This window comes from Rhinolophus ferrumequinum, chromosome 12, assembly GCF_004115265.2.
Source record: "Rhinolophus ferrumequinum isolate MPI-CBG mRhiFer1 chromosome 12, mRhiFer1_v1.p, whole genome shotgun sequence".
NCBI classification, from domain to species: Eukaryota; Metazoa; Chordata; class Mammalia; order Chiroptera; family Rhinolophidae; genus Rhinolophus; species Rhinolophus ferrumequinum.
The window spans coordinates 83,147,921-83,169,967 of NC_046295.1; the positions used below are offsets into that span (position 1 = coordinate 83,147,921).

General features: G+C 63.7%; 1 protein-coding gene across 2 annotated transcripts; it reads right to left on the reverse strand.

The window, feature by feature from the left end:
- Positions 1–2,058: 2,058 nt before the first annotated feature.
- On the reverse strand, positions 2,059–21,716 carry ABCA2 (ATP binding cassette subfamily A member 2). 2 transcript variants are annotated; one of them, XM_033122754.1, is made up of 49 exons: positions 21,560–21,716; positions 18,069–18,162; positions 17,707–17,709; positions 16,851–16,962; positions 16,600–16,763; positions 16,221–16,345; positions 15,930–16,040; positions 15,412–15,630; positions 14,761–15,125; positions 14,352–14,511; positions 13,449–13,577; positions 13,185–13,352; positions 13,018–13,114; positions 12,672–12,845; positions 12,500–12,602; positions 12,316–12,430; positions 12,021–12,211; positions 11,715–11,865; positions 11,427–11,631; positions 11,148–11,312; positions 10,877–11,057; positions 10,566–10,778; positions 10,230–10,426; positions 9,968–10,150; positions 9,550–9,734; positions 9,135–9,255; positions 8,639–8,878; positions 8,351–8,557; positions 7,975–8,077; positions 7,549–7,868; positions 7,264–7,477; positions 7,066–7,171; positions 6,859–6,970; positions 6,724–6,784; positions 6,466–6,640; positions 6,202–6,317; positions 5,975–6,122; positions 5,775–5,898; positions 5,364–5,496; positions 5,152–5,269; positions 4,704–4,882; positions 4,484–4,625; positions 4,280–4,414; positions 4,051–4,154; positions 3,872–3,964; positions 3,683–3,785; positions 3,471–3,608; positions 3,162–3,368; positions 2,059–2,825 (listed from the first exon to the last, which is right to left on the reverse strand). In XM_033122754.1, the coding sequence occupies exons 1-49, from the start codon at positions 21,623–21,625 to the stop codon at positions 2,790–2,792; spliced, it is 7,311 nt and encodes a 2,436-aa protein (XP_032978645.1). In that variant the 5' UTR covers positions 21,626–21,716; the 3' UTR covers positions 2,059–2,789. The 2 variants fall into 2 exon arrangements, with proteins under 2 accessions (XP_032978645.1, XP_032978646.1); XM_033122755.1 differs by lacking the exon at positions 17,707–17,709 and having other exon boundaries at positions 21,560–21,691.
- Positions 21,717–22,047: the final 331 nt, after the last annotated feature.

A 22,047-nucleotide genomic window follows, 5' to 3' on the forward strand; every position in this document is an offset into this window, starting at 1 on the left:
TGCACACGGGGAAAACACTGTGTGTACATGGGGGCAGAGATCGGGGTGGTGCTTCTCCAAGCCAAGGGACACCAGAGATGGCCAGATACCACTGTGAGATAGGACAGAGCTGGGGCAGGTGGTCCCCCAGCCTCCAGACTGAGAGGAAATGTCTGTTATTTTATGCTACCCACTTTGTGGTCATTTGTCATGGCACACCTAGCAGACAAATACAGGTGGGAGAAAAACACCCGGTCGATGGAAAAAACGGGAAGCATCAGTATGTGTCACTCCGAGTCATTGCTTGGACACGTGGGAACGGACGGAAGGCACCTCCTGTAGGATGACCTGAGGCGTGGACATCTGGCTAGCACCTCCTCTCCATCAGCACCGTTTGCATCTTCTGCCAACTTGCCATCGTCAATTGTTTTTAAAAAGTAAGACCAGAAACTCATGGTCACCAGCCGTGATTGGTCCAACGACCTACCCAGGCCATGGATGTCTCTATGCTCTCCTGCCACATCCACGGCGCAGCCCTGGAGGTGTCTCTGAAGTGACAGATGGGGGGCCTCACCGATGTTAGAAACTCCAGTCCTGAGCCCCCTCTGTGGGCCCTTCCCAGCACCATCTTAAAGGCTCTGTGCTCAAAGGAGACAGTGGGGTAGCACAGGGGTCTCCCCAGGAACGTGTGCAGGTGCTTCCTAGCTCTGCCGCCAGGGGGCCGAGACGCAGTGAGCACACCCACCGCCCTGGAGAAAGGCTGGATCCAGACATGGGTGGCAGTTCCAAGCTGGCCTGGGAATTGTACCACAAAGTAAGAGACTGCCCTAAAACACGTCTGGGACTAGGCAAAGGGACACAGAAGCCACTGTCGAGGGGCTGCCACTGGCCAAATCTGGGGCCATCTGAGTGTAAGAGTGATACTAGAGCTATACATTCACAAATGTTTGAAACAATAATTACAGAGGGTGCCAAAAAATGTATGCATATTTTAAGAAAAACTGTATTAAAATTGTAATACTGAATATATACCGATAACAAAAGATGAATACAAGTCACGTTTGACTTCTGCAATTACAAGAGGTCCTCAAAGTGGTTCCCATCAGCGTCCAGACACTTCTGATGACGGCGAACAACTGCTTGAGCAACATTGACCAAAGTGTTCACTTGTACACATTTTTTTGGCATCCCCGGTATTTTGTGTATTTTACCACAATAAAAAAAAATTGAAAGATGACAATAATGAATGAGAACAGGTTTTTTGAAACCCATGAGTCAACAATGACTATTTCTAAAAGCAGAGGAGATTGTTGTGAGAGAAAATGACAGCTAATAAATGCAGGGGGAAAATAGAGTAGAAAATCGCCATTTTGCAGCCCCCACCGAGGTAAAAACGTTTGGGGTGTAAGCTGGCCATATGACCCTCCAACTTCCTCAGGGGTGTTCTGTGTCCCTTCCAGTCCCCTTGAAGTGGTCTAAGGTGGGCGACTGACTATGGCCAAGCTCAGGGGGCTGGGCTCTGGGACCCTTCCTTCTGACCACCCTGTCTCCAGGCTCCATCACCATGGAACCCCCAGGCCCTGGGAGCCTTCACCGCTCCTCCAAACTTTGTACGCAGTCTTGCCTGGACTTGGGTCTCAACCTAGAGATCACCTCCTCCAAGAAGCCCTCCCACGGCCTAGATGAGATGCAGACAGCCCCGCACACACCACCCACTGGCCCTGCATGGGCACCAGGCCCCTGGAGAAAGCAGCAGAGCACATAGGACAACACTGACACAGCAAAGCCCACTCAGGACCTGCCCCCAGGCCCTCACCATGAAAACCCAATTGTCCATTGGTGCCCTGAGCACAGGGAGTCCAGGCTGGGAGGTGCAGAGGGAGTGACGGATGGCCCCTCCCTCAGTCTCCCCACCTGCAGCAACAGGGCATTAGAGGCATGAGAAGCCCACCCCTCCTCCAGGCTGACCCCACTGCCCTGCTCCCATGCTGAGCCCACGACTCCAGGAAACTGCAGGCAAGCCTGCAGGGCAGGGGCCATCTGCATCCCAACACTCTACCCCACACACGCAGGCCTACGTGGACTTTTTGTTTATTTATTTAAAACAAACATCTGTGCGTTATGTACAGGTACGGCTCCTGGATGGGCGGGCAGGCAGGGTGCCAAGTTGGGTGGGAGAGCAGTGGCAGCTGAAGGGGGTGGGGAGGGGTCTGGACCTTGGCCTGGCCAGCGTGGCCGGCTTCTCCACTCCTGCTACCCAGCCTGCTGCCCTGTGGCAGCCCCTCAGTGATGAGCTCCCAGCATGAAACCAGGCTAAGGAAGCCTCTTCCTATAGCAAAACAAATAGGTGCCTGCAGGTGGGACCTAACACACCCACACTCAGCCCCAGGCATGCGATACCAACTTCCAAATTGGATGTAAGAGAAAAGCCGGTTCCGGAAGCCAGGCCCAGGCCCGGCCAGGAGAGGGGCGAGTGGTACCTAAAATCCCGTGTCACCCCAGTGGCCCTGTGGGTGGTGGGCAGAGCTGGGCAGGGGCAGAGGCGAGGGGCTCTCGCCCCAAGGCTTTAAGGCAGAGCAGGGTGAGGGTGTCATAGCCCAGGGCCAGGCCAGCCTTTGGCACAATGAGGGGAGGGTGGCACAGTGGCCACGGGCAGGGCTGAGGACGGGTTGGGGGCTGGAGGGGCTGGAGCCCTTGGTCCTGGACCTCCCACTCCAGGGCCCCGCAGATGGCACTGGGGAAACAGGTGGGGCCTGGGCCACTGCCTGACTTCTGTCCCTCAGCCGTGTTGTTGAGCCAGCTCCTGGCGGTCAGCAGAGCGTGTCCGTGTTGAAGGAGAGCTGGGCCTGGTAGACAGCAGGCAGGCCAGGCTCAGGGAGGCATGTGGCACCCAGCACTCCCCCACCCCAGGACTGGACATGGTGTCTCCCACCTCCATCTCCCAGTCTGGGGACCACTGCATCTACAGCTCTTCTGTCCCCTGTCCACCTCTGCTCTACCTATCTCCGAGGCCCCTCCAACTTCCAGGTGCTGAAGGGTCGCAGTAGGTGTGTGTCCTCTGCCTGTGCCTGTGATTCCCACGTCCACTCTATCCCTGAGCATCAGGTGGGTCCCTCTGCCCCTGAGCTGGAGACAGCAGGAGTCCCTGTGGCCAGTCGCCCCGATCCTGCACCCCGGCTCACCCGCTCCTCCTCAAAGCTGATGAGGCCCTCGTCCTCTGTGTCCAGGTCCTCAGGCTCATCGGGCACAAGCGCCCGCAGCTCAGTGGGCGTGGGCCGTGTCCGGAACAGGCTGAGCAGGCGGCCCAGTGGGGACTGCAGGGCTGAAGGTGGTTCTGTCTCCTGCTGCTCCAAGTTGTCGCTCTGTTTCTTGGCGAAGTTCACAAATACCTGGTGGACAGAGAGGGGGAAAGGGGTGTGGGGGGTGTGGGCAGAGAGGGGATGGGCGCGGCTGGCAGAGGTGGGGCATGGGGTGGGCGGGGTGGCACTCACATTGTCCAGGGTGGTCTGGCTGACAGAGTAGTCCTCAATGCCCAGCACGCCCACCACCTGCTCCATCTTACTGAACACCTGAGCCAGCGAGATGTGCTCCGACTTCAGCTGGTACTGCACCTTCGTGTGGTGCCGCTCCTGGGGACGCAGAGGTCAGGAGGTCAGAGGCCGCTCGGGCTGTGCTCCACCCCCACCACCGCATCCCTGCCCACCTTGAGCACAGCCTCCGGGAAGTTCCGGTTGAAGAAGCGCACCACATCCTTCACGTGCTGGCTGCTCTTGGTCCTCACCGTGATCATGTAGCCATCCCCAAACCTGCCAGATAGGCCCACGGCCAGAGCCCCAGTCACCCCAGGGAGCCACCCACCGGCCCCAGACCCACACGGGCTCCCTCCTCTCACCGGTTCTTCAGGTGCTGGATGCTGCCCAGACAGCGCAGGCGTCCGTTCACCATGATGGCCAGCCGCGTGCACAGCGCCTCACATTCTTCCATGCTGCAGATGGCGACACATGGGCTTGCACTGGGCGGCGGGGGGGGGGGGGGGCACAGGGGGGGCGGGTGGGAGGGGCCCACACACACCTGTGTGACGTCAGCACCACTGAGCGTCCCGTCTTGATAAGGTCGAGGATGAGATTCCAGAGGAAGCGTCGGGCCTTGGGGTCCATACCTGTGGTGGGCTCGTCCTGGGGGTCGTGCCAGGCTTAGCTCCTGCACCTCCCTTACTCTGCCTGGTTCCCCCACCCCAGCCACCTCCCGCCTGGGCTCACCAGGAACACAAAAGTGGGGTACTTGACTCCCCCAGGCTCACCAGGAAGACAAAGGCAGGGTACCCGATGAGGGCAATGGCCGTAGACAGCTTTCTCTTGTTGCCTCCACTATAGGTACCAGCTGGCTTGTCGGCATATTTGGTCAGCTCCAGCTTCTCCAGTGCCCACTTCACCACCTGGGGGGAGAGCAGGAGTCAGGGGCCCACCCTCCCCGCCGACCCCTGCCCCGCCTGGGCAACCCTTACCCGGGCCTCATCCTTCCAAGGGATGCCGCGGAGCCGCGTGTACAACTGCAGGTGTTCCCGGGCCGTGAGCTCGTCAAACAGGGCATCAAACTGCGGGCAGTACCCCAGGCTCTGCTGGACCTGGAGCAGCTCCTTGAGCACACTGGGGACACAGTGTGGTCAGCACCGGGTGAAGTCACCCCATCAGCCGGGGTGCCCACCCAGGCCCGCACGCCCTCACCTGTGCCCGTTGACAAAGGCCTCGCCCCCCGTCGTGCTCTCGTCACCCGTCAGCATCTTGAAGGTGCTGGTCTTGCCCGCACCGTTGACACCAAGGAGGCCGAAGCATTCGCCAGGACGCACGCCCAGGCACAGTCGGTCCACAGCCAGGATGCTGCCAATCTTCCGAGACTTGTACACCTGGCAGAGGTGAGGGGCTGCCCACTCAGAGGGGCAGCAAGGTGCCACCGGCCCACTTCACCCTAAACCGCATGCCCACCTGGGGTCCTGCCTCTGCCCAGAGTGACTCCCCGCACCCAGCCCCACTGGGCCCCACCCGCCCCTCAACCATGTCCCACGGAGTCCTGCCTTGTCCTAGAGCTGCACTGGCACCTGCCCTTCCTCTGCCTTACCAGGTCCCCCGTGGGCTGCACGCCCACACCCTGACCTCTCCCCGTGCCGAGGCCCACCTTGGTCAGGTTCTCGATCTTCACCATGTCGTTGTCGGCATCACCCCGCAGCACTCGCTGCCTTTCGCTGGCGACGTCGACATCGTCCTCCACAGGTTTGGTAGAAACCGGCATGCGCCTGGGGGAACAGGGTGGATGGAGTGTCCAGCCAAGCCACCTGCCCCGACACCACCACCACGCGCTCGCCCACGCGCCGGTCGGCCCACACTCACTGTGGCTGCCGCAGGAAGTTGTACTGGCACATGATGGTGAGGAAGAAGCCCACGAAGCCCTCTACCGTCATGGCCACCAGCCCCCGGGTGACAATATCCCACTCGAATGGGGACTTCATCTTGTCAAACTGGCCTGTGGGGCAGCCGACTCAGGGCCTGCGCCTGGGACCTTGAGAGCCCCCATGTGCCCCCCACTCCTGGAACTCCCTGATCTCGGGAGCCAAGTATGACCCTCTCTGTCCTCCCCACCCAGAGGCACATGCCGCCCACCTCCTCCACCCAAGGGCCCCAACTGCCCCTGCCCGCCCTGATCCCCGCCCCAAGGTCCCCTGCAACCCTCCCCCCCACCCTGTGACGACCCCTCGCGGGTCCCTACTGCCCACCCGCCCTGGGCCCGCCCGCCCGCCTCACCGATCTTGGCGTAATACTCGTTGATGTACTCGTTGTACGCCATCTCCATGAGCCCGTGGCCCAGGTTGTAGTTGGGGAAAATGAGAAAGCAGCTTTTCAGGTAACTGTTGACAACCTTCAGGTCCTGGAGGGTCACAGGGGGTCACAGGCACAGCCTCAGCCCTGCTGCCCCCCTCGCCCTGCCACCCTGCCGGCCGTACCTTGTCATGCTCAAAGAGCTGCAGCAGGAAGGTGGCCACAGTGGCCGTGATGCCAATGAAAAGGTTGATGACGATAAGAAACACATAGGCCGAGCTGGGGACCTCAAACCAGAAGGAAGCCGGGTACATGATGGGGGTGATGGACCACCTGCAGGTGGGCAGGCGGGTGGCAGTCAGCAGGCGCCTGACCCACCCTGCACCCACTCCCCCTACCCGATCCCCCTTACCCATACAGCAGGAAGAGGGAGAGCACGGCAGGGAAGTTGGTGGGTGACGTATAGGCCGGCAAGTCGAACACAAACAGGATGATGACGCAGCAGGTTGCTGGGACCAGGTAGTTTAGCTATCAGAGCAGGGATGACTGGTGAGGGGCAACGGTGAGGGCCTGGGGCAGGGGTGAGGGGCTGGGGGCAGGACAGGTGGGCCTGGCAGCGGACAGGGTGACAGGATGGCCAGGGGCCTGGGGGTCAAGGCCCTGGGGAGGGGCGCACCATGTCCCACACGTAGTTGGCCAGCCAGTAGATGACGGGGTTGCAGCCACTGACGAACTGTAGGTGCTTGGCCTTGGTGGACTTCTCGGCCACCAGGAAGACCACAAAGCTAGCCGGCACGAAGGACATGGCCACGATGATGAAGATGGCGATGACCACATCTGTGCCCTGCAGCCTGGGGGTGAGGTAGCCTTCAGGCCTGCCCTGGCCCAGTCTCACCCCTGGTCCAGGTGCCCCCACCCCTGCCCCCACACGTACAGGTAATCCAGGGAGAGGCTGGCGCTTGTCTTGTTCATGGGGTGGTTGGTGACAGTGATGCCTGTGGCACAATGAAGGACAGCCTCAGGTACCTGCTTCACAACACCCACCCTCACCTGTCTCGCCCCGACTCACCATAGGCCGCTGGGTGGCCCTTGTTCTTGGGCAGGTTGGCACGCAGGATGGCGTTGTTGAGGCTATTGAGGTAGGTGGGCATGCTGTGGTAACCCTTATTGTTGTAGAAAACCTGGGGGGGCACAGGAAGACCCCAAGAGCCTATGGGTCCCTGCAGACCTAGGCGAGGGCCGGACCCCGTGGCGCCTGGGGCCAGGCAGTGCTCACCTGGGCTGCCCGGCGCACAGCCATCTTCCGCACCATGGCTGGGGCCCGGGCACCAAACGAGGCCGGGATGGACTTCTGGACGTTGCCGAAGGTGATGGCCCCATACCTGGACAGGCAGATCGAGGGGCAGTGAGGCCAGGCGGGCAGTGGGTGGGTGTCCCTAGCCCACAGCCAGCATGTGCCTCCAACCCAGCTCACCGGTGCAACCGGAAGCGGTCAGAGGTGAACAGCAGGTACTCGGAGACGTTGTGGCCGGTGATGTCGGTCAGGATGTCACCTGTGACCACACGCATCTGGGGCGGGTGCCCGCCCACACCACTGGGGCAGGAGAAGCCAGTGCCCTGTGTGGAGCAGGTGCAGCGGACAGGCTCCCGCACCAGGCGTGGCAAGGAGGGCGCTGATGTCCAGTTCTCTGTGGGCACAGCGGGCAGTCAGTCGGGCCTGCTCCACCCCACGTCCCCAGGAAGCCCCGAGAGCCAGTACCTGGCCCAGAGGTGGGAGGCAGGGAGGTGTTCCAGGCCTGCAGCGGGTCCTCATCCTGGGACACTGGGGAGTCGGATGGAGCGGGCGAGGGTGGGGGTGGCACGAAGTTGGACAGAGGTAGCCCCTGTGTGAAGGATTCCAGGCACATGCTGTCGAAGAACCGCGCGGCCAGCAGGCGTGACTCGCCACTGCTCAAGTTCAGCGTGGAGCCCAGGGAGCCGTTGGCTGGAGACTTGAGCACACAAGTGGCGCCCACACCCGATGGCAGCCGGAATGTGCTCATGAGCTGCTGGGGGCTGGCGTCAGGCGACAGCTGAAATCTGGGGGAACCCGCAGCATGAGTCCAGGTGGGGAGATGGGTGCCCACCTGCCCCAGCTCTCGAATTTAGTCCCTGCCCACCGCAGCTACCTGGTGGGTGGCCTCACCGGTACTCCCGGCGCTCCTCGTTGGCGTAAGGGATGAAATTGCCGCGGGGCTGGGTGTAGTTGTGGTACTGAGAGGGGGACAGGACCAATGGGGGCAAGTCACCTGGCAGGATGTGTGGGGAAGCCTGAGTGAGTCCTGAGCGCCTGCCAGCAGCCCCAGGCCCAGGTCCCTTAATTCCAATCCCATGAGGCCCACGCTCGAGGCCGGGGCTCCTAGAAGGCATGAATCCCGCTGGGTGCCCACCCGTCTCAGATGTAGTGCCCAGGCCCTGAGCTGGGAGAGCCCCGAAGTGGCGCAGGAGCAAGGCAGAGCCACAGCCCCACCCAGGTAGGATACTAGCCCCGGAAGCCCCTCTGCGCAGTGAAGCGCATGTACCGATCTCTGGGACGGAGAGCGCCACGGTCATGGCCACACAGACAAAGAAGGCGGGGAGCAGGATCTGCGAGGACAGTGCCTTGGAGTTGCGGCGGGCACAGTGGAAGCGCTTCACCAAGAGCCCGTGGAACTGGCGCAGCTTCAGCCACCAGCCTTCCAGCTTGCGGCTACCCTGGCCAATCCGCGTAAGGGCCTCCGCCTCAGCCTCTGCACAGGGAGGCGGGGCTGAGCAGGCCGCCCAACGCCACCCTCCAGGGACCCTACCCAGCTCCACCCAGCTGCCCCCACCTTGCAAGCTGACGTTGTCGGGGTCCTGCAGGTTGTTGAAGAGGGGGCGGTAGTCGCCGTACACGTCAGCATAGCCAGCTGCCTCATCCCCACGGGCAGAGCCCACTGAGGACGTGGACTGCAGCGACGCCTGTGACTGGGCCAGGTCTGCACACCGGGCCAGGTTCCCCGCGTGAGCCTCCCCCAACGAGGCCAGGCCCTCTGTCCCCGACAGCATGTCCTTCCTGGACTCCTTCACGTCTGCCATGCAACAGGGGCCAGGGAGAGGGGAGAGAGGGGGAGGCTCGGGACTGCCTGCCACCTCCAGGCCTGCCCCACGCTCATCCACCCACCTGGGGCCCTGCAGCCCCAGGATGACCTTGGGGAGTCCTAGGCCTTTGTTCTCAATCAGGATCCTTGGCCACCAGAAACAGGAAGAGTGAGTGGCCTAGACCTGAGTTGCAGCCTGGTGGGGTGGGGTGGAGCAGGGCAGGTCAGCGGCTCAGGAGCCTCTCACCAGCCTCACTGTTCTCCAGCGACTGGTCTTCCTCTGACACCTTGAGAAACACCTCCTCTAGCGTCGTGTCCATGAGCCCGAAGCTGCTCAGGTGTAATGCGTCCAGACTGCACTCCAGGTGCTGTGAAAGGGCTGGGTGAGGCCCACAGCAGAGTGGGCCAGAGGGCGGGCTGTGCCCTGCCCCTCCACCAGCCCCACCCCTCCACCAGTGCCATCCCATCAGCCCCGCCCCTCCACCAGTCCCATCCTATCAGCCCCGCCCCTCCACCAGCCCCGCCCCTCCACCAGCCCTGTACCTCCACAATCCCTGTACCTCCACAATCCCTGCCCCTCCACTGGAGCCAGCTCTTCCACCCCTGTACCGGGCCTCCTCCAACGCCTCAAGCCCCACCTGAACGCCGCCCTGCTTCCACACCTGGAAAAGGCGCTCGAAGGCCCCCTTCTTGGCGGCCTCGCTGGGCAGGATGTAGGAGAGCTCCGTGCTTGTGTCAGAGACTAGCAGGCAGGAGGCCACATGCTTGCGGATGAACTGGGAAACCTGGGGCTCCGAGCAGCTGCTCAGCTGGGCCCGACCTGGGGGGCTAGACATCAGCCCTGGCTCTAGGATAGGGGAGTAAGGAGAAGCTTCACCCAGGGGCTAGGGAACAGGCACCCTCTATGAGAGCACAGCCAAGTCCAGGAGGGGGCCTAGGGACAGGGTGAGCCAGGCCTGAGCAGGCGTCCTGGGCCCACTGGGGAAATGGTAAGGGCATAGCCCCTCTACCTCACTGGTCTTGGGAACAGATTCCTGGGGCAGCAGGCCCCAGACCAGCTCAGGTGATCTCAGCACAGACCTTGGGGGCCCCCTGGCTCAGCAGGACGCTTAACCAGTGTGAGGCGGTAGCCGTCCCCATAGGCGCCCTTGAGGAACAGCGGGGAGCCACAGCACTTCAGCTTCCCGTGGGAGATTATGGCGATGCGATCCCCGAGCAGGTCAGCCTCATCCATGTGATGGGTGGACAGGAGGATGGTGCGGCCTGGGGATGTGGGATCAGGGTTAGAGGGTGGGGGCGGGGCCAGGCAAGGGTACCCACACCCACCCAGCGCCCCGCTCACCAGGCTTATACTTCAGGATGAGGTCCCAGATGGCACGGCGTGCATAGGGGTCCACACCAGCCGTGGGCTCGTCGAGTATGATGGCGCGGGAGCCACCCACAAAGGCAATGGCCACCGAGAGCTTGCGTTTCATGCCACCCGACAGCGTCTGCACCAGTGAGTGCCGCTTGTTGGAGAGCTCCAGGTCTTCAATCATCCTTTAGGCCAGACGGAGCGCATGGGACCAGGACTGTGGGAACCTCAGCCACAGCCCCTGGGCCCCGCCCCACCCCTGGGCCCCGCCTCTGCCCCACAGTCCCTCCCCTCACACCCTGAACCCCGCCCCACCCCACCCACTTGTCCATCTCCTTTCGGATCTCCCCCTGAGCCATGCTCTTGAGCCGGGAGTAGAACCAGAGGTGCTCCTCCACTGTGAGTCGGTCAAAGAGCACGTTATGCTGTGGACACATGCCCAGGTTCTTGCGGATCTCATCCATCTCAGTGCGGATGTCATGCCCATAGATGGTGGCCGAACCCGACGTGGGCGGGAACAGACCAGTGAGGATAGACCTGGGCGGATGGACAGGGTCACAATCCCCACCTCCTGCAGGAAGCCCAGCCAGCCGCCCACTTGGTCAGGGACTTCCGACCCAGTCCCTGACACTCACATGGTGGTGGTCTTGCCGGCCCCGTTGTGGCCCAGAAAGGACACCACCTGGTTCTCATAGAGGTTCAGGCTCAGCTTGTTCAAGGCCAGCTTCTTGTCATTCTTGTAGACCTTGGTGAGCTTGTCCACGCAGACTACTAGAGGCAGGTGGGTGGGCTCCTCCTCCATGCCGCGAGTCTCCTCTGTACCACAGCCACAGGTCAGTGCTAAGGCTGCCCCAGGTCCCCGAAACCCAGCGACTGCGCCAGCCTCCACCCTGGCTCCCGCCTCACCCAAGCGCCGACTCTCCATGGCACAGGCCTGGTCCTCCTCCATGACGCTAAGGCGCGGGGCACGAGCCCATGGCCAGCTCCACTCCCACGCCTCTGTCCGCCCACTGCCCAGCCAGTAGGACTTCTGCAGTGGGAAGTACCAGGGCCGGGGCAGCCCGTACATGCCTGGGGGTTGGGTGGGGGGGAGACTGAGCCAGGGCCTGGGGTTACTGGCCACATGCCCCCCCAGGGAGCTGCAGCCTCCCCCCACCCTCACCCCTCCAAAGGGCTGCCCGGTACCTGGGTGCACAGCTTCAATGTACCACGTGAGCACGCCATAGACGATTGCGTCCACCATCAGCATTGTGACAGCCAAGAGCAAGTTGAAGTCGTCCCCTTCCACAGGTGACTGGCTGAACGTGTGCCACTGGATGCCCACGCCCGCCACCTCGTATAGGGCAAAGTACTTGGAGCCCAGGCCAAAGGCTGTTGTGGACATCAGGGACTGAGGAGATAGTGGTGTCAGTGGGGGGAGGGGGACCGCCGCCCCGCCCCGCCCCACCCCACCCCGCTCACCACGACCCTTACCGCAATGCACTTCTCGAAGGCAGTGATCTTATCGTGGGCCACCTCCTCGCGGATTGCCACGTACATGTAAGGCACGTAGCTCAGGAAGTAGATGATGCCGCCGCAGGCCGAGGCCAGCTTGGCCTTGGAGTATAGCACGGACACCAGGAAGCTGGGGCGGGTGGGGCCACAGGCCATCAGCCACACCCGATGCCTCCTCATTCCCCTTGCTGGGGCACAGAGGGGCTCCAAGCTGGGCTGTTTCTGTGCTTTCTGGGTAAACCTGAGGGACACTGCCTCCCAGCCCACCAGTCACACAATGCTCACCAGAACATGATGGTGGCCACGGCGTAGACGGCCAGAAAGAGCCAGATGATAAGCACGTGGCTGTGCATGAGGACTTGGCCGTACTTGAGGATGGCGGTGAGCGCCGTCACCGAGATGGACAGCTGCACAAAGCCAGTGATGAACCAGGCCACCCAGTGCACGGCGTTGTTCAGGCCCATCGTCTTCATCACCTGTGGCCAGGTGGGCAGTACAGTAGGGAGCCTTGGGGCAGGGCTGGGTGGGAGAATGCCCGCAGCTGCCCCCACCCCCTCATCGCGCTCTGCCTCTACCCCACCTCCTTCAGTCGGTGCTCCTTTTCTGCTACAATGTGCTGGATGGTCATGGCCACGGAGTAGACCCAGGAAATCACCATGCAGAGTGGCATCATGTGCTCGATGACAAACAGGAAACTGGGGTGGGAGTAGGGGCATGAGGGGTGGGCTCGGCCCTGCCCCCACCCCCAGGTGCCCCGAACTCACTCATCCCGCGTGTAGCAGGGGTAGGGAAACATCTGCACATAGCTGCCCGGCTCCACCACATCGTGCCCCACAAAGGTGTTGATGATGGCGCGCTCCATCATATCTGTGGGTGGGGTTGACCGTCAGCAGGTGCGGTGGCCCCGCCCCCGGCCACCCCAGGGGCGGGCCTCACCCTGGATCCAGACGAAGCCGTACAGGAAGTAGAAGCGGCCCCCGGTGTTGGGCCCCGGCCGCCAATAGGCCCGGCGGATCTCATTGGTTTTCTCGGTGAAGCTAGAGTTTTGGCGAATCTTGTAGTGCACGTGGGGCGGCAAGGAGCCATCCTTGCGTGTCTGGAAGATCACGCCTGAGACAGGACAAGGGGGAGGATGGGGGGTGAAGGGACCAAGACGGGGGATGGGGACTTGCAGAGAGCAGGCAGGGACAGGAGCTGGGTGAGGTGGAGCTGAAGAGGAAGGGGCAGGGCAACGAGGGGGGGATGGGGACGGCTGCAGAGGGGGTTGGGGGCCCCAGCTCACTGGCGAACACTGTGACATTGTCCTGGTAGGCCTGGTTGAGGGTGTAGTTGACGATGCTCTCCTCATCCGGGAAACCCTTGAAGATGTCCACGCTCACCTGGGGGGAGGGGTATCATTGGCGCCGGCTCTGGGCACCTGCAGAGCCATGTAGGGCTGGCCCACCCCACCTTGGACATGAACTGGATCCAGCCGCAGGCAGCATTGTCAATGGTGTCCAGCTGCTGCAGGAGGGCAGAGCCATTAGGCAGCGAGAAGTTGTCCTGGCGCAGGGCGGGCGGCAGCTCCTCCAGCGAGAGGTTCAGTGCCTCAGGATGCAGCCGCAGCTCCGCCACGTACTGGGGGCAGAAGGCTAGCTCAGAGGGTGGCCTGTGTTGGCCACCACCCAAGGCACAGTGGGCTCCCCACCACCCCCAGCATGGGCCCCCTGGCACCTGCTGCAGCCAGAGTAGGTGCTGCTGCAGCCTGCCCTGCTCCAGGAAGCTCCGGATCTCAGCCGAGATGTTGAGCCAGACCTGGGCATAGTGGGTCACGTTGCCCACGAAGGCAAAGGTCTCGTTGGCCTGCAAAGGGTGAGGGCACAGAGCATGGGGCTCACTCGAGGACCCCAGCCAGCGAGGTCCCTCGCCTCCCCCAGCAACAACCACTCTTGCTCTGGCCTTGCTTCCACCTGGAAGCTTCAAGCCCTCCCCCGCTCCACCTTTCTTCAGGGCCCCCTGAAACTCGCTGTGACCCCCCTCCCAGGGCAGCATGGTGCCCCACTTCCCCTGCTCACCTGCAGTGCGCTCCCCGCTCCTTTCTCAGACTCCTTCTCAAGCATCCTTTGAGCAGCACTAACACTTGACCCTCATCTTGCCCACACTTAACCTAGGGACCTCAGCCACAGCCTCTCCCCTTCCTGGGCCATTTCCAGCTCTTGTTTCTACTTGTTCCAGGACCTCTCTCCTAGGATGGCCATGAACACCTTGCCCTTAGCCAGCCCCAAACTACCAAGCGGCCCGGCCCACACCTTGCCTACTGGACACTGCTCTGGAAGGTTTTTGCATGCGGCCTATGCTCCTTCCTCACCAACACTGACTGGCCCTGGCCACACCCAGCCAGGCCAGAACCCTGTACCATAGCAGCCCACGGGTGCATCCACACTGCAGCCCCCACATGGCCCTGAACCTTGAACCCACCCACGGCCCCACATGACCATATAGGAGCTCCATGGCCCGGCTGCAGCCTTCCTATGCCAGTTCTACTGACCCCTCTGCTCAGGGGTCGGTAGACTCTCCTCCAGCTCAGGCCCCAAAGGACACATGCAGCTCCAGCCCCGGAAGCGCAGACTCACACACCTTGAGGATGACGCGGTCCACCTCAGATCCCGCCGGTGCGTAGAGGATCTTGGGGTTGCTCGTCATGAGGTGCACGAGAAGGCCCAGGTTCCGCTGCTCCTTGCTGGTGAAGCCCAGGGAGCTCATGTTGCCTCGCCTCAGCGCCTCCGGCTCAATGGTGCTGTGGGGGTGGGGTGGGCCGTTAGGGGTGGAGGTGGGGCTTTCCTGGCCAGGCCTGGGGTGGGGCGGGGCCTCAAGGGTGGGAACAGAACTACAGGAGGGGGCGGGACTTCAGAGTGGGTGCCGGGTGAGGCGTGGAATTGGGGCGGTGGGCCAGTACCCAGGGACGCGTGGGGGAGTCACTACCAGGCCTTGGGGTCAGGCCCGGCCCCATCTGCCCACCCCTACCGGTTCCCTGCCTCCCACCTACCGGTTGTTGCCACACAGAATGGGCTGCAGGGCAGCCCAGAGCTGCACGAAGGCGGAGCACTGGCCCTGCTGTGAGTCAGAGGCTGGGGACACAGCGGACGGGGCACCCTCCTCGACCGTGGTGTTGGAGCTCGTTCCCACCCCGGCCCCTGTGCTGTTGGCCGTCCTGGCAGGGCTGCTGGCTGGGGACCCAGGAGCACGGCCAGCGCACGCGCCCTGCGGCAGCAGCAGAGCCAGGGCCGAGAGGACGTCCACGTCCTGCAGAACTTTTTGGGCATCCAGCAGGTCTTCTAGCAGCGCCTGCAGGCGCCGTGGGGGAGGTGGCTGCTGCCGTGGGGCTGAACCGTTGCCGGCATCCAGGCCCAGCTGAGGGGAAATGGGGCATGTGGAGAAATGCAGGCTCAGGGAAGGGGACAGGCTGGGGACCGATCTACAGGTGCGTGACATGTCACGGTGGAACAGGGAGCATCCTAGCAAAGGGCCATAGGCTGCGGGGACTGAGTGAGCGTCTGCAGCCTGGGGGTGAGGGGAGCACTGGCCATGGGCTGGGAGACACAGACAGAGGTGAGGACATGGGGCAGGGTGGGGCGCGAGGTGCTGGACACCCCAGCACAGGCACACCCCACTCACAGCCTCAGACCTGCTCACCTACCTGCTGGGCGACCTTGGCCACGTCCAGCTGATTCCGGAGCTCAGCGGCCAGCCCAGAAAAGCGCCGGGTGCGGGCTGCAGCCTGCCCACTGCAGACAGCATCCCGGTAGCCCTGCAGCGCTGGCTGCTGCCCCTGGGGCACAGTGAGTATACGGCCCAGTTCCCTGGAGCCCGGTGCACACGTGAGCTGCTCCAGGAGGGCGGGGGCAAACAGCAGCTCCTGGGGGCGGGATGCAGGGGAATGGCTGGGAGGAGCCCCAACTAGGAGGAGGCCAGAGCCTCACCTGTCCTACCCACTGTGCCAGGTCTGAGACTGCCCAGGGTCTCCAGTGGGGTTGGGGGGAGACACACATCTCCATCCTGCCTTCCCCCCGCCACGCCAGCCACAAACTCCCGGGACACTCCCTCACCCCAGAAGGGGCTCAGAATGATCCAGGGGGCCCCTTTCTGCACCCACCAGGCAGAAACATCCACCCAGAGGCAGGCAGCAGCCTCCCGTCCCAGTAACAGACCCCTCACCTCCAACCGGAATAGGGAACTGGCACCCAGGCGGCCCCAGGGCTCCTGACCCCTGGGGAGTCCTGAGTCCACATCTAGGACAGGCGAAGGGCCAAAGAGCAGGCGATAGACCTGGGGTGTGAGGGGGGCATGGCTCAGGCTGGGGGTTGCTGAACCTGGCCCCAGAGCTGCCTCAGAGCCCTGCACACCCCCCTCCCCGCAAGCAAGAGAGGGCAGAGCAGAGTAGCCAGGGCTGGGAGCCGCCCCCAAGAGCAGGCACTGCTCTCACTGCCGGTGCTTGGCCCACCTCACCTCGGGCAGGTCCACCTGAGCAGCCAGGAGAGCCCGGGCCGTGCTGTTAGGCAGCGACAGGTTCTGAGACAGGAAACGCCACAGCTCCCTCGGGTCCCTGGCCACCGAGTCCAGAGAGAAGGACACTGGACAGGCAGGAGGACAGCTGAGGGCCAGCCCTGAACAGGCTCGGAGCCCAGATCCCAGGCGCCACAGCTCAGCACTGTGGCGGGCAGCTCAGCCAGGCCCATGAGCTCGTGCCCTGGGAACTCAGAGCAACGTTTTAGATGGATGAACCCAGGCGTGGCAGGGTCACCAAGCCGGGTTTCCAACTCAGCTGACCCTGTAGCTCGGGCCCCCTTCACACAAACACATACTGCCCAGCCTACCGTGCACATACCTGCGGGCCTGTCCAAGCGGCTCTCCCTGGTGTCGGGGCCCAAGCTGAGGGCCTCCAGGTGCTGGTGCAGGGCCTCGAGCCCTGAGCCCAGGCTGGGCCGCTCCGGGTCGAAAAGGTTGCCCTCCTCCACCACACGGTTGAGGCGCTCCAGCAGCTGAGTGACCCTGCACCACCATCAGATGTCACCCGCCGGCCGCCAGGCCCTGGGGTGCAGTGGAGAATGGGTGGCAGGGCTGGGGGGTGGCACTCACGTGGAGTTGGCGTACTGCAGGAAGCCAAACTCATCCCGCTGGCCATCTGGGCACAGTGACTGCATCACAGGCAGGATGCCAGCGGAGGTGAGGGGCGCGGCTGTGTAGAAAGCTGGGGGGAACAGGGTGGGTGAGAGGGCCCAAGGAAGGAGGGGACAGAAGGAGGGAAGAGAAGGGAGGAACCACAAAGGGGGAGGGGGAGGAAGACAGAGGCCGAGAAGAGAAATCGAGAGAAAGTCAGGAAGGAAAAGCAGCTTCAGGCAGCAGACAGGAAACACAGGGCCAAGAGTTCTGGTGCAAATGACCTCAGCAGGTCAGAGGTCGAATGGCGTCTTCCCATCCAGTCCCCACAACTCTCAGAGCACCCCTCTTCCCTTAGCCAGCCAAGGCCAAAGGGACCTGACACCCCTCCCCCAGGAACATGGCGTGTCTCTGCCCACATAGCCCAGGGGAGCACATGGGGTCCCCTGCTGGGAAGCGACCTCTGACCTCTCTGGCCAACCGGTTAGCAGAGTGAATGCAGGAGCCTACCAGGGTCTCAGGGGAGAGCAGCCAGATGCCCCAGCCCCAGCCCAGGTGCCCCAGCCCTGCAAGGCAGGACCAGGCGACCCCACAGAGAGAGAGCCACCCTGGGAGTCTGAGCCCCTGTGGCCCTTCACTCCCACCACCCACTACCCACTCCCGAGAGCCAGCTGTTGCCGACAGTGGGCAGGGGCTCTGCAGGACCCAGGGGGGCCCAGAAAGGCTGTTAATGCAAGCAGGGAGGGTAGGGGTGCTCAAGCCACACCAGGAGGCCCCCCAGGGCCACCCTGCCGCTGTGCCTGGGCCAGCAAGGAGGAGGCGGCCGCTCACTTACAGACTGCATGCGGGCAGCGGAGGACAAGAGACCATGCAGGGGAGGGGCAAGACAAAACAGAGGAGAACAGTGAGGAAAGGGCGGCTCAGTCACTTGTGGTCACCAGCCAGCCACCACAGCCAGCCACATCCTCCAGCCCCGCCAGGAGGCATGGCAAGGGACCACACGGGGGCACAGAAACATGGACTGCCCGGGAGTGGGGAGTGGGGGGTGGGGGGGAGGGGGTGGGGCCAGTGGGAGCTGGGACACACACGTGTGGTCACGTGCACACACGACATGCGTGCATGATGCAGTGAGGGCTGCCTGCCCCGTCTCACCCCACCCTCGCAGATGTGCCCTGGGCCCACCCCAAGGACCCTCACCTTCCTTCACAGAGATGGTGGGTTTCTTCTGCCGCAGCCCCAGCAGGATGAAGAAGAGAACCAGAGGGATGAAGATCTCGAAAGCCAAGACCCACTGGAAAGGGCGGGCGGAGTGAGGCCACCTGCCCAGGGCTGGACAGGACAGGACAGACCCCAGCCCTCCTCTCCCTGCCAGACAGACAGACGCCCTCCTCGCAGGGCCAGTCCAGCCTGGCCCAGCCCCCACGTGCTCCCCCAGGGGCCACAGAAGGTCAACCCAGGCCCTTCCTTCAATGGCCTTTTCGAAGGGCAAGAAGGCAAGTGTTGTCTGGCTTGAGTGAGAATCAGGCCTCCTACCCCACAGCCCAGGTCCCACTCGCCACGCCGAGGGCCAGCAGGGACCAGTCAGCCAGCTTGCCATCCACACTGGTCCATGCACATGCCCCGCCCATCTTCTCGGGCAAGGCCTAGGGAGATGAGGCCTGACTGGAGGAGGCCTGGTCAGGGGTATGACAGTCCCAGTCCCCAACACACAAGCACCTCCTTCTGCCACGGCCCCTCCCTCACCCAAGGTGGCTCAGTGTTCCTAGGATGGCTCCTGCCACGCCAGGCTGGGCACCAGGCTGAGCCCTGCAGGGACCTGCTGTGTGGGAAGGAGCTGTGTGGGGGGAAGGGGGCCGCAGGCTTCCTCTGTTTCACTGGGACAACGGAAGGACTTCACTGCTCTCACCCCCACTTCTTCTAGCTTGGGGAGGGGGAGTGGGAGGAGGAGGAGGTCCTCAGGCTGCTGCGGGGGCGCCTGCCCAGCCCGAGGGCGTGTCCTGACCCCACCCCCCCAGCTCTTCTCCGATGCATCAGGTTTCCTTCAGCCTCACTCACCCCCCACCCCAAAACGGACTTCAGAGCCCGCATCCCAGCGGCGCTCTGTCTGACCCAGGGCGTGAGCCTCTCCGCCCTGGGTTGGGGCAGCTGCTGCTATGTTTACTGTGCTTGGACAAGAGTGCTCTGTGGTCTGGAACACCCTACACCCGCCCCAGCCTGTGCCAGCCTCCACCCCCTCCCCGAGCCAGGATCCAGCCCTGGGCTGGCCCAGGAGGTGGCACAGGCACCCACAAAGCTGGGGACAGGGGCATGCCACATGTATACATGCCACAGGGCGAGGGTGGCTGCTTGCAAGCGGCGACCCAGGAGACCGAGGTCATGGCAGTGGTGCCAACCTCACCCACGCCCCCCGCCACTGGGCACCTCCACTGCGTAACTGCAGCAACAGGCCTCACTGCCTCCTCATTGCTATAGCAACGGCTGCACACGAGCTGCTAGGAGCGGGAGGAGGAGAGGCCTGCTGGGCAGGCAGGCGGGCAGCCAGAGGGGCATCTGGTTACAGGCAGGCAGCACAGGTTCAGCCCCACCTGGCCGGCAAGGTGCTCACACCCTGTCCCTTGTGAGCAGCTCAGTGCCCCATGTTGTCCCTGGGGCATGGGTGCCCGCCCGGGGCCTGAGCCCCCTCCTGCTGTGTCAAGGGCGGCACAGGTGAACCTAAGGCTGGAGTTACTGCCTCCCACCTGGATGATTTGGTGACAGTAATCCAGTCACTCCCCCAGGAGCAGCCAATGGCCCCATGGTAGACCCGTGTCCAGCTGACCATGATAGGCCACACCCACAGATGGAGAAACTGAGGCACAGAGGGAGGGAGAGTGAGCGGCCACAGAGGTCCTTCGTTCCTACACTCCGGACCAAGCTTCCCACAGGGTGCACTCCATTCCCCCAGCGAGGTTGACAGCACACAGGGCAAAACTAATGTCGACCAAGCCCAGGGGTCCAACTCTGAAGTCCGAGATACTTCCGGGAAGGTGGGGGTCCAGCAGGAGCGCGCCCTGCTTCTGGGCAGCCCCAGCCCCATAGTGCCAGCTGGCAAGGCCTTGGCCACCCTGAGGAAGAAGTTCCGGTGTCCTACCCAGGCCCCAGGACCACTATGGGGCAGGAGCACAGGAAGGTCTGGGGGAGGCCCAACCCGGCAAGTGGGGGCCACTCCTGGGTGTAGGACAGTGGGCACCCCTCCTGCTTGCCAGGTGCCCTGCAAGTCACTACTCCTTTTCCTGAGCCTTGGGGTCCCCAGTGGATTCAGGGGACATCATTCCAGCCTCTGCTCCCAGCCCCCATGGGCCCCTTCCAGCCAAGAACCCTGGGGCTGATACTCATGCATGTCCATATGCCAATCCCCCTTCTTCTCCTGAGCCCCACCCTGCTGTCCCCAGTGACCCAAAACCTGGGGTGGAGAAAGCGGCATCAGAGGCTGCCTGGGGCTGCAGGCCTGACCCAGCGCCAGCCAGCCCCCGACGCCCTGGGCAGGGAGTGTACCCAAACCTGGCTCCCCGCCAGGGCCAGGTGCCCAGAGAGATCCTGGCAGGCCATGGCGATGACAGCTACCCTGCCCTGTGCACTTCAAAGCCCTTCTCAAGGAGAGACCCAAGCAGAAGCTGGTTGGCCCAAGGGGTCCCAGGAACAGGTGGGACAGGAGCCGCCTGGGCCCCAGGTGGGCAAGAGGATGCCTCCTTCTCAGGCCCCCACTCAGACCCTGGCCTGCTCCTGGGCCCCATCCTGGAAAATCCCCAGGGCCCATTCAGAAACCCAAGCTGCCCAGGCCTCCGATGCGTGTGCTGCTGCCCTTCCTGGGGCCGGAGCAGTGAGGGCCAGCATGACGACATCCACACCGCCCCAGCCCTCTTCTCACCAAGGCTTCTGTCTCTGACAGCTGTTGTGCCCTGAGCTTTCAGACCCCTGGTTGCCCCAAGCACAGGGCAGAGGACTGGCGAGCCTGCTGGTCACAGCTCCAAACAGCACGATCTGGCCCCCAGAGGAGGCTGTGTCAGGGGGATCAGACAGTGGATCGGCCTTGGGGAGGACTGCCCCAAAGGACAAAAGGGTGCGGGGACTCGGGCTGGCCGAGGCTGGCACAGCAAGGACATTCCCAGTGGTGAGAAAGCAATAGCCAGGACTAGTTGACAGGGGAGGCTGCCCAAGGACAGAAGAGTGGTGCAGGGAGGGAAGGGACAGGGTCCCCGCAGGGGTTCCAGAAGGGCTGGGCCAAGAGACCATAGAGCCTCTGAGCTGGATCAAGTCCCCCAGGCCAGCCCCCTGTCATGGGAACCAGGGCCTCCCTCGACCCCAGGGTCCCCAGGGGCACCTACCCCCTGCCCCCGCCCGTTCCCCGAAGTTGGCCCTGAAGAGCGCGCTGCGGAGGGCGCCCGTGACTCAGCCGAGCACCGCGAATGTCAGCGAACGCGGCAGGCAGGCTGGGCACGGCCGAGCCCCCTCGCCAGAGGCGGGAGAGCGGGCAGGGGCAGGCGGGGCCCGGCTGGGAGGGTCTCCGGCCCGCCTCCCCGCCCGCGCCGCCCCCGCGCCCGCTTGGGGTCTGCGCGCCCCCCCGCCGCACGTGCGCGCGGGGAACGGGCCGCTGGTCCCGTTGTGCGCGGCCTCGGCGGCCGGCAGGCCCGCGGCGCTGGGTCGCTCACCGGGCTCCGACGCTTCAGCGTCACGTTCTTCCAGAGCAGCAGCTGCAGCTGATGCAGGAAGCCCATGGCGGGGCCGCGCTCCGGCCGCCTCCGCGCCGCGGCCCGCTCGTCTGCGCGCCCCGCCGGACCCGCCGCCCGCCGCGCTGCTCGGCATCGCCCGCGCGGGGGGCGGGGTCTCGGCGCCGGGACCGGCTGCACGCTGGCTCCGCCCCGGCGGCCGCAGCAACAGCCACTCGCGCCTGCTCCCCGCCCGCACCGCCCCGGCTTAAAGGCGCCGCGCTACGTCCGACGCCCCGCCCCCGGCCCGCGAACCCCGCCCGGAACCCCACCCGCCCCGCCCCGGCCCCGGCGGATCCTGGAGCTCTAGCCCTCCACCGGAGGCTTCCTGGTCACCCCCATCTCGCCAGGCGTTGAAGTGATGTGCCCAAGAGCCCACATCTAAACCCAGACCCCCGACTCACCCCTTCCAGGGTGCTTTTGTCCCAGGG